Source organism: Bactrocera latifrons, unplaced genomic scaffold, assembly GCF_001853355.1.
Source record: "Bactrocera latifrons isolate USDA-ARS-PBARC rearing strain unplaced genomic scaffold, ASM185335v1 scaffold_181, whole genome shotgun sequence".
NCBI lineage: Eukaryota > Metazoa > Arthropoda > Insecta > Diptera > Tephritidae > Bactrocera > Bactrocera latifrons.
Genome location: NW_017535308.1, coordinates 265,078 through 277,573, shown reverse-complemented (window position 1 = coordinate 277,573; position 12,496 = coordinate 265,078). Strand labels below are relative to the sequence as shown.

Sequence of the window (12,496 nt, the reverse complement as noted above, 5' to 3'; positions counted from 1 at the left end):
TCAGAAAAATGAAACTAAATGAACCTAGATAAATAAATGATGTGTCTACCTGTCGTTAAACACAAGCCGTCTCGCCTACATTGGGTAGTCGCAAGGAAACTGTTTACTGCGGGCTCAGTCAGGAGGGCTACAGCCTCGTTCAAGTCTTCGGGAGCAGACGGTATATTTCCAGCACTTCTGCAACAAGGAGAACAGATTCGACTATTCTACCTTATTCATCTGACTAGAGATTACCTTGGCGTATATCCCTGAACCATGGAGGATAGCAAAGGTGCTCTTTATACCAAAAGTGGAGAGAAAGGACTACTCACTTGCTAAATACCAGCTGTTTTATTAACTTATACATCAAATATGATTGCAATCCTTTTAGGCCTCCGTCGAATAATGAATTTGGAATTTATATTTTTGAAATCAAAGTTTTGCCAACCTCTTATTTTGTCGTCTTGGATATTTTCAAATTACAAGACTGTTAAATATTCAGTTACACCCGGACTTAATTGTTAATAATTTAATTGTATGCCTCTCTTCGTACAATACCAAAGATATTTATACCCCGAACAGGGTATATTAAGTTTGCCACTATGTCTGTAACATCGAGAAAAAAACGTCGGAGGCCATTTCAAATGTGCATCTACTATAAACCAGAAGCGTGGCAAGGTAACGCGATCTAACCTCTGTGTCTTTAGCTGTTCATTTATCAGAATCAGTGATACCGCTATAGCATATAGCGAATATTTAGTATGTACACATTTAGAGTTCATTAGAAGTTTTCATATTGACATATTGGTAAAAACATTTGGCAACAATGAGAAAATCGTATGTAAAATTTCCTGAAGATTTAACTTAATCCCTCCGACCTTGTGACATTTTAATACAAATAGTTTGGCTTACACAAAGCACTTTTTGTTTCTGTTTAAAATATCTCAAACACAACGCCTACTTCGCGGATTAAAACAATTGACCGTCACTACGAAAACATCGACAATTTACCTTTAAAAATCCTTCAGTTATTGACCGCCTATGAAGGTGCGGCACCGCCTTAAAAAATTTACTCATCTAAATGAAAGCGACATTTTTCTCCTTAAAGCGGTAATTAACTAAACAAAACATTAACCGCAGGTAAAGCAGGTAGATTTGAGCTAACGAGCACAATATTCAAATCCCAGCTAAAGCCAAATTACTTGGTGAAGTGTTCATTTTTTCACAATTTTTTCGCAGTAATTGATAATTTGCATTAAGTATGTCATTATTATTCATTTGCAGCAATAATATGTTTTAAAAGAAAGGAGTGGATTTGTGGCTTTCACAAATTTCCTCGATTTTTTGACGGTTCTACGCTAATATAAAATAAGAAAAATTTAATATAAAAGAAATAAGTAATTACAAGTAAGGAAGGGCTAAGTTCTGGTGTAACCGAATATTTCATAATATTGCAACTTGGAAGCATCAAAGCCGGAGAAACACCTTCAAGTGTTGATAAAAATTTATATTAAACTGCTCACAGTTTTATTCTGATAAAGTGAAGGGATCAGGTGGAATTCAATGCTTTGTTATGTGGGAAGTTGACGTGGTTCACCTCTAATTTCGTTCACAACTGGCCAATCCTTATTATTATGAGGGTAAATAATAATGTTTCGTCATACTTTATACTAATTTAGCAGATATTTATTATTCAGCTTTCATATTTGAATGGAAACTCACAAACCCTTATAAAATAGTTTTTGCGTTTGACACAGTGCAGCGAATTAGCAGACCGCGGCTACCCTGGCTAGATCATGTCATCCCAATGGATGAAAACAGTTCACGAGAGCCAGTCCATGAGAGCATTCCAAACAATAAGCGCCGGAGAAAGTAGAGGAAAGAACAGGTGGAGAAGGACCTGGCTATAGTTGGAATCTCATCTTGACGCTTTTTTTTTTTTTTTGCCGACTAGAAACAAAGCGTCAAGTTTCTTAAAGATATTAAGGTATGTATGTTACATTATTGCACAGAAATTTCAGCTCGAATTTCGGGGTCAGTGTCCGAGACACTTGGGGTCATAGTATGTTACATTACTATTTGATATGTTACATATGTATGTATTTAGTATTTGCTTATACATGACGTATAACGTGACGTTAATGTATATATGATATTTTGTTCCAAATACAATATTTATACACGTTTCGGTAATTCCAGACAATCAAAATGTTTTCTGCTCCGTTATTTACATACATATATTCGAGTACATACTGAACAGCTTTGCTTGCATTGTTTGCCACAAAAATTTGGAAATCAAATAAATGTCAGATAAACAGAACAAAAACATTTGTCTTACATTATTTATCGCCTCAAAGCTAATGCATATATGTATATACATACATATCGTCACTTGAAATGCAAAACAATGTATCATCAAAAAATTCTAAATTGAGTGTCTTATTGATTGCTCTTCGCTACTTCAAATTACAAACATAATATTACATACTCACACTAGTATGTTCAACATTTTCAGGTCCTGCTCTCATATATAAATCAGTTTTAACAAATATTAATTTTTTTTCACTCACGTTCCATTTTATTTCGTATTTCATTCATGCCACTGTTAATTACCGAAAATGTTGTTACGTTATTTTGCATTTCAGGTGACGATACATGCTTTCAGACATACATATGTATGTGTAACATATAAATCTATTATAAGAAAAGGTGGAAATCTGATTAATATTTAGTGTAATACGTTATATTGGAGTATGCTTCTCGATATGTTTTACGTCATATCATTAGTTTTTGTTCAGAAGACGGCAAAATATTTGTTATATTTGAAAATAGAAATAATATATGTATGTATGTGTGTGCTTAGTACATTTTATGAGGGTAAACAATAATGTTTCGTCATACTTTATACTAATTTAGCAGATATTTATTATTCAGCTTTCATATTGGAATATGGATACTCACAAACCCTTATAAAATAGTTTTTCACTTCTCTAAATGAGAAATAAAGGACTATATTTTTAAAAATTTCAAAAAGTCGCTAATTTATGTATATATCAGTACTGAGGCAGACTCAAATGCACAAATAAATATTCCTTCATATTTCTCTATATTAAACTTCTCGTAAAAATAAGTTAAAAGCTGAAATATTAATATTGCAGAAATTTAAATTGAAATTGAGAATATTTTATGATATACTTAAGTATATTTTAAAATCCTTGAAGATATTAACGACAGGTCACAATCAGACTCGTAATTTTGTGTCAAGACAAAAACGCTTGATTTATTCAAGTTTTACTGCACATAAAAAATAACTTTTAACAATCATAATATAACGATTTTAGATTTATGTAAAGTCAATTATTATGATGAAAAATATATTATAATAAATAAAACTATCTTATGGTTCAAAGATAGCTGAAATTTGAAAGTATTTATGTTTTTTTCTGACTGACTGATTACCCAAAACCAAAACCTATTGTTTGTAATGTATTTAATGATCAAATTAAAAAAAAAAAAGTCTATTAAGCCACGCTCATCGTTCCTTTTTGACCCCGACCCTTATAAACTGCTCCTGCATCATCCGGGGTATAAAATTTAAATCTTCTGTAGTATTTATTTATTTTTACTTTTACCTTACTTTTAGTAGTTTATAACGGAACAGGGCTATCACCCGAACTCATCAATGTTTATTGTGTCAATTCTGGTGCTTAAATCAATGGTCCTGAGCAAATTTGGATATTTTAACTTAAGTAGTTAGAGAGATATTTCTTTAAAGACAGGTCCCGTCCCGCCAGACTGGAATTCGCAACGATGTTTGACTACAAAATGGCGAACTGTACTTTTTTCCGACGCATCGAAGTACAATATGAAAGGTTCTGACGTTGAAGCTGGTAGGAAGGCCGACACGGCAACGCCTCAATCCACGTCATACAACATCGCGGTGAAACACTGCCTTGTGTGGGACTGGCTTTCAGGTCATGGAATAGGACCAAAGTACATATAAAAATACTTTTTAGAATATTATGTTGCCACATGATTTGGGCACACTGCAGTCCTAGGCTCGGGCAACTACGCTGCCCTTTTTGATCAGCAAATTTCTATATGTATAATACACTCTGGTGTACACTTTGTATTAAAATGTATAATTACACATTTTTTTATTATAAACTTTATTATGATTATTGCTTAATAACAATACAATTATTCACAAAATGGATGTACATAAATATATTCTTCAATTTGTACATGTATTTTTCCTGGCTTTTCCATGCAAAAATGTCAACTAAGTCATTGTATTTTATTTCTTGAACTAATTGACCTTCAGTAGACAGTATTGCCAAAACAGTTAGCCCATCTGGGTCCTTACTTGAACAATTTGTTGTGAGAACAAAAGCATACGTAGAATAATGTGTAAATTTGGACAAACATCTCGAATATTTTAAGTCAGGATACTTCTCGACTAATTTATTTGCGAGATCTTATCATAAAATCTATATCTGTCATAAAATTAATATTTTTACGTCAAGCCAGTTGTGCGCTCAAAGTATCTTATATTCAGTACTACACATTGATGTAGATAAATTTTCAATCGCCCATGACTCATCTGTTCGAATTTTTCGGGGTTTCTTGTGACCTGTACCCCAATGCTAATAAACTTGATCTCCACACAGTACTATGACACTTTGTTCATATTCAGGAAATTGTTTGTCTCTCAGAACTTGCAAAAATAATTAGCATTAAAAAAGATCTAAAATAACATTCCATACAATGATCGGAATCTAGTAGTTGGTTTTTTATCATAAATAATTTTGAGCAATAAATTATTGGTGTCCCCTCTTTTCCTAACGCATAAGAAACATCAGTCGAGCAGACCAGTGAGTTGGATAAAGACTTTTAGGTCTTAAACTAGTATGCTGACCTAATATTTTCCAACGATATATTGATAAAGTAAAGAAATTATAAAGTTCTTGATAGTAGCTGTACAAGTTGGTACTAAATTCAGCAAGACAAGATATTCTGCTAATGGAATAATCATTACTATTACAGTACTCCTGTGTATAAACCTGACATATTGCTTGCGTTGTCATAAGTTTGCTCACAACAGTTCACTACCGGCTCATTACGGCCAGTATTCCGTAAAAATTTAAGAAATTTCTCAGCAGTTTCTATCAGCATCCATATCTCAAACTTATCGTGAAGTCACATGAGCAACATCTGGCGTTGTATCCACGATTACAGCAATATACTTCGTAGAAAACGCCTATCTAGAAATAAGTTGTAAAAATTTGATTTGAATTAATAATATACATATAAATTGTTTTACACAAGTGCACCCTTGTTTTCTGTAACACACTTCCCCCGATCGAGTTGTTAAGATGACTTTTTTCATTTAAAAAAAAAGTTATTTCAAACCAGATTTTTAATGCTTTAAATATTTCTGTAAGCACTTTAAGAAATCCTACACAATGCGAAACAAACAAAATGTTTAATGGTTTAATAATTCTCCAGGCAAAAGTTCTAATTTAAAATCGCCATTATATTTTAGTTAAAAAATAAGGTTTCATTTAAATTCAGACTTTATATGAAAGTTAAAGTTTATAATAAATAAGACCTTAATGAATGACTTCGACAATGCATTATGCATATTTTGTTTAAAACATTATTCACATATCAACTGCGAAGCACTTACCATTAAAAGTAGAAAAATTTTATAATTTGTTTTTTAATTATATTTTAATCCTCATTTGCACCACAAATTAATGTAAAATTTATATTCTGGCAAAACACAAAACTTGATCATCCACGGTTTCAAAAGTGGAGTTTGAATGAAGAAATTCATGAGCTGTTCAAATAGGAAACCTACATTTAATCAACTTTCAAACTTTATAAGATGGTATATGTGCCCCAGAAACTGCTTTATAATATTACCAGCTGATTTGTATTAAACATAATTCAAGTGTTACCGAACATTTCATACTCTTGCAATTTGTAAAGATCCAGCGAAGGATCCTTGAGGAAGCTTATACTTAAAAAAATGCTGCCTAAATTTCTAAATTCATTATTCGACGAAACCATGAGTTTATTACAATCTTATTTGGGAATTTATGAACTTATATTAAAGATCAGAGAATCGCTTATCCTCATTTTTGAGACGTGTCCGCTATATTCATATTGATAAAGAAATGTAAGAAAAAATATTCACTTAATTTCAATAAAATATTACATTCGAAGGGCTTTGGAAGCCCTGATCTCACCTTGCTTGGTTGCAATTTAAAGTGCCGTTAAAGGATTAAAGCCTGGGAAAGCTCCAGAAGACGCTCTAGCTCTAGCTGACCACGTTGTTGCTCTACATATTATTCTAGAGCAAATCAACACGCGTCATTTAACAACAATTATCGAGTATACCCTGAAACCGCTACAAACATATACTCGTAGAAGAACACGTTTACGGGGATGATATCTGCTGCACATAAAATACGCTTAAAATCAATATATATGTATGTATATAAAACTGAAATTATATCAAATAGCTTCAAATAATTTTACTATCTATGGATAAGAGTTTAACAGAAAAACGGAGTTCTGCCACCTTGGCAGTAAAATTACCCCAAAAGATGGGACATTCGTGGACATCGCTAATCATATAAATAAAACGGAACAATAACATACATGGTCGTCAAAATCAAACTCTGTATATTGAAATCCAACATGAAAACCGGTACCTTGTATATTTCGAGATTAGAGTCCGAGAGAACGCAATAAATATTAATCATAAATAAATGATTAAAATCGCTTAATTGCGCTTCAAAATATTATCTATTAAGACCATACACGTTTGCATGAGTTTGAATCAATTGTCGCCACGCCGATCCTTTTCTAAAAAAACATGTCCCTTCGGGAGTCGCAAAACATTGACCTCTTAATTTATTTTTTACGTACGGGAATAAAGCGCAGCCATTCGATGCCAAGCTGGAATGATGTTTTGAGTGCTCAAAAATGCCGTCGACGTGTTGTAACTCGCATTGTCATGGTTCGCAGTGACCCGCCTTCAGCGGTTGGTTTTCCTGATTTCTTGAGAGACAACTCTCAAACAAATGGACAAAACAGAATTTACTATTCTGCGTTGTTCTATTGGTATGGTCCACATGTCCAAGCAACCATTTGCTTGAAAATGATTCATACGCCAACAACTTTTGTTGAATTCGACTCTTCGGGAAACACTCTTACAATCGACTGCGCGTGTTTCCCGAATCATACGCGTAAATCCATGATCAATCAACCATCACGATGAGATAGGCTGGTTTCGAACCATCGTTACCTTATCTTCTATCAATATGCACGAGTCTGTTTTGAGCAATTAACAAATTGTGTTGGATCCAACGTGAACACATTTTTTGACAGTCAAAGCGTTCATGCATTATAAAATTTTGCTGATCCCACCAATGCCAGTAGTTGTCTTAATCTTACGATGTTATCAGTTTCCGCATTAATAGTTTCCGGAGCAACAACTAACGACATTCGCGAATTTGGTCTTGGAGTGATCCTCGATTGAATTCACCATACCATCGATAAACACTGGCGCTTGATGGAACTCCATCGTTAAAAATTTAATTAAGTTCATCGACTCACTATTGCTGATATAATCAATGTAGAAAGTTGTAAAAAATAATTACGCGAAGATGTTTGCGACTTAATTCGATTTTTCGGCTGGGAGGAATATTTTAAATTACTGTAAAGAACACCAATAGCGTAAACCACGTCAAAATTTTCGATAAAGTTGTGTTGGATTGCAACACCAGAGTTACAAAATGCCGAAATATATTTAAAAGGCAACCCATGTATGCTTGATTTGTATACTGTGAAATGATAAATAGGTATGTATACAACAGGTTCAGTGCGGTTATACACGCATGTAGATAGTATTATGCATAAACTTTGCTTGAAAGTGGTGCACTAGCTCCTGTATTATTTAGTGAATTATGACACTTTTAATAGCTTCCAACACACCGTTATATGTGGAGGAGTTATCTTCTGAGTTGAGAGATTTTTACACTACGTTACGTTTTATACATATGTATATATATATACTTACATTGAAACTAATAGGCATCCATACAATTTTCAAAAAGTCATATTTTTTAGTCAAGTCAATCAAATTTTTATTTTCAATTAATATTTACAATTTCTTTATACATAAGACTAATTATATCGTAAAACTATCTCCAGTGTATGAAAACCACAAAAATGTAGTATAAGATTTCAATGCGAAAATGATTTATTTTTATAAAATAGTGAGAGAAACAGAGCTAAAAACAATAACAAATGTAGCGATTTATCGTATACAAGTGATACTTAAATCAACAATAAAGCAGAAATCATATACTCAAGCCTTTAAAATAAATAAAGTTACATTGTGATTTGTGCCTAAAACACTTTTGCGTTATTAACATGTTGGAATGTCAGTACTTCGGCCAACCAGCCAAATATTTTCTACATACATACATATTTCAAAAACGAGAATCTAAGTAATAATATGACATTTAATTTTAGCTACAACTTAAATCACATGATAACTTGGTAAAGGAATCTGTGTCTACTTCCAATACATTATATTGTTAATAAATACATTTTGGTATATTACCCAGTGTGTCTATGTATCTACACACATACATATAATAACTCCGGGGCCTCTCGAGGTATTGGTTCTTAATAAAAAATTTAACAAAGCGCATTGAACGCCAATTGTACTTTCTACATTAAAAACTACAAATATTTTTGCTTATTATCTAATACAGCACCGGCACCGGTCGCCTCAGCGCATTGTCCATCGCCGATGACACTGATGATTCCATGCCGTTGGGTGTGATTGTACCGGGCGAAGAGCCTGGCGATGATGTCGACGATGAATTGTAGAGCCCCGCCGCTGCATTTGCCGAGTGTGCGGCATATAAGGAAGGCGCTGATATGCCTGAATAGATGCCGGAATAAAAGCTGCTTAGTGTCGTTGGTGGCAACTGAGGAGCTTTTTGAGCCTCCAGTACATTGTGAGTTTGATTTGTAGCAGCTGCGGCGGCTGCAGCCTGTGTTTGATGCAATTTCGAAAGTGCCAAGGGATCAAAACCACCGAAATACGGTACTGGGTACGGCTGGTCAAGATGATGTGAAGGCGCAAAATATGGTGGTAATTGATGGAAAGGATTATAGGCACCAGAACCAGCTCCGCCTGCACCACCACCCAATTTATGTTGAGCTTGTGCGGCTTGCATTTGTAGTCCTTGTGGTCCACCAGCGAGCGGATTCTTTGGCTTACGTCGTGGGCGATATTTGTAATCGGGATGCTCTTTCATGTGTAGTGCGCGTAAACGCTTGGCTTCGTCGATAAAGGGACGTTTCTCAGATTCAGCTAGCAGTTTCCATTCAGCACCAAGACGTTTAGAAATCTCCGAGTTGTGCATTTTTGGATTGTCCTTAGCGATTTGACGACGCTGTAGACGAGACCATACCATAAAAGCATTCATTGGTCGTTTAATGTGGCCTTCCTGACCCGGCGATGTAGGATGATGGTGGATACTGCCACCACCATTATTGCCCTGACCATGACCTAAAGCACCAATTGAACTTTGACTTCCAATACTGCCAGCAGAACCGATTGAGGAGTTGGGCGAGAGTGTCTGATGGCCGACGGCAGTTTGCATATGATGATTGCCACCAGCTAAGTGATGTAAGCCACTGTTCATATTGCCACCAAGACTGCCACTTCCACTACCCATATGACCCATACTGGCTGTACCCATGATGGAGTTACCGTTGCTGGCTGCATGACCGCCTACTGGAGAGCCGCCCATCGCTGCAGAAATAGCAGCTAAGCTACCAGTTTGCGAAAAATGCATTACACGCTTTATATCCATATCGGTGGGATTGAGATTATTTTGTGGAGCATAATCGCCTGGAGTGGGTACGTCCAAAGCCTGGCTTAGATGGAAACCGTAATTTGGATGTGAAGACAAAGTCGTCATTCTGGTATTTTGAATTTTTATATAACTTTTCACTTTCACGTAACTTTATGTTCTATATTTACTTCTCACTATTATTCTTTAATATTCTTCGAAATAACTTTGACACTATTACTTCTTATTGCTTTTCACGTTTGTTTATCTGATATTATGCTTCTTTGTTCTGTGAAATATTCATAGTATTTCTTATTTTCTTCCCTTTACGGTTCTTTACTATTTTTCAGTGCAGTTATTTGTACTTCTATTCACTTCAACAGCTTCGTACAGACTGATTTCTCTGCACGACAATCTCCGACCATCCACAACTCAAAGTATACAAGTTATGAATATCCAGTTTTCACTTCATTCAACACAATTCCGCCCTGAATGAAACAATACCAATTTAAACAAGGTACGAACACAACAATTGTACACCTCTCACTCGCTCGCTCTTTAGCCTTTTTATAAATTGTTTTCAATATATTATATGTTCTCAGACCGTTTACAGAGCGCTATTGTATGACGACTGTTATGTTGTGCCTACGAGTGCTCAGCTACGTTTGCTTGTGTAGACAATGTTGTCCCGCTACTATATACAAACGATGTTAGGCAAATTGATTTTTGTCGCTCAGCGTTAAACACTCGCCAGTGTTCCGCTAAAGCCACTTACACACTCTCCTCAACATAGAGAAGCACACACATTTTACTCAACGCGCACAGGTGAGAGAGGCAAACACATTAGTTATCTCGCTTGTACACGTACAGCACCATGGCGAACTTAGCCGCAGTCAAAGAAGAGCGTTGACGCATATTCATTTGGGAGAGTGAAAAGAAAGCTTGACGTACAAAGCAAGGGAGAGCCAATGGCAATTGCTTTCAGATTGACGGACATTAATCATCAGACAAAGCAAGACAACAATATTTGCGGGCAATGCAATAAAACTATTATTGCCCATTGCTAGAGGCTAGTGTGGCAGTTATATTATGGTTGTTGTTCTTGTTAGTGTTGATGTTGGGGATGGTTGCAGGTATTCATGCGCCAACTTTGCCTTTGTTATTTGCCAATGAGCAAAACGCACACACAGCACTGCTTTATTGCATTTTGTACTCTCTATTCTTTGCTATGTGTGAGCCCGGCGGTAGTCCACTGAGATGCATAGATGTCAATGTGTCTTTGTTGCAATACATTTGGCTTTGTACTGCCAATTGTGCTAAACACTCACCTTCCCCTGTCACTGAGCTGCTTGGTTGCGTCCCTTGGTGAGAATGCGGGAGAGTGGCTTTTAGGGTATATTGTTAATACAAACGGTACAATATGAGAAAGGCGTAAAGAACAGAATCGTTTATAGAATGGTAGTTGTTACGTACATAATATGCACGTGAAAACCCTTTTATAACTTACTTGATTCTCGTTATCAAAGTCCATTATATGCTTTTATGTTAATTATTTATATTTTGTCTCCGTTTTACACGCTTTTATTGTTATTATTATTTCAATTTTTTTTAAAGGATATCAAGCAATACTCTTTTTAAGGAAGTTGTTGAAATGGGGGAATATAACGTCGTAAATGTTATTGTTAGAATACAAGTACTTCAACTTTGCTATTTTAAAGAAACGCCTGTGTATTATCATTTCTAATTATTGAATAAATTGGTCTGTTTATATGAACATTATCCTAACATATGTACATAGGATGTTTTGAATTACAACATTCGACTTCCCGGCAATTAATCTGTTGGCAACAACAAATATAAATAATATACGTATGTATGTGTGTACATAAATATGTAGATAGAAATAAAAGGGCATTTATACCACTTTGACTTTTTGTACCTCATTCAATAATATGCATACACATGTGTAGATATGAGTTGTTGAATTTTATTGAGAAACAGACACAAATTTCACAGAAGTAAATGCCTTGACTTTAAATGTATTATATTCATAGTTATTTAAAGCTTAATTTTAATGAAAAAAAAAAAAAAAAATCTAGTTTGTTCTTAATTTTTATGTATTTTTCGTGCTCCCATAATTAAACCATCTGCAACAAAAAATGTCAGATAAAAGAATTCGATGTCAAAAAAATATTTATTTAGTATAGTATTTGGTTGGGAACTGCGTTTGCTTTGTGTACGAACGAATGGGGTATTTTTGCTCCATTCGTCGCTTAGAATTTGCCACAATCTAGTCTTATTAGAAGGGTTTCTCCGCCGCATTGGCAGCCGTCCTTAACGACCCTTGAACAGTGCCTTGGATTGTTACCCTGCTGAATAATCAAACATAGTGGTACACTTACTTTCCATTTAAATGTTCTGTTAAAATGTCTCTGTAAATACCACCAATCATTTTGGTCTAATTTGGAATCCACCTGGCTCATCCGTACTATTTGGATGTCGTCATTAAATCTAGTATTTCTCGCTTTGTAACGTATTTAAATTTAAAGACAATACAGCTTCAACTTTCTTAATATATTATTTTTACGTAGATCGTTGCAATAACGACTTGTGTTACATTGGCTTAATTA

At 34.8% G+C, this 12,496-nt stretch overlaps 1 protein-coding gene across 1 annotated transcript; it reads right to left on the bottom strand.

Moving 5' to 3' along the window:
* Positions 1–8,501: 8,501 nt before the first annotated feature.
* Positions 8,502–10,517, bottom strand: LOC108967251 (SOX domain-containing protein dichaete). The gene has a single exon (XM_018930544.1). It carries the CDS (start codon positions 9,993–9,995, stop codon positions 8,766–8,768), a length of 1,230 nt encoding a protein of 409 aa, XP_018786089.1. The 5' UTR covers positions 9,996–10,517; the 3' UTR covers positions 8,502–8,765.
* Positions 10,518–12,496: the final 1,979 nt, after the last annotated feature.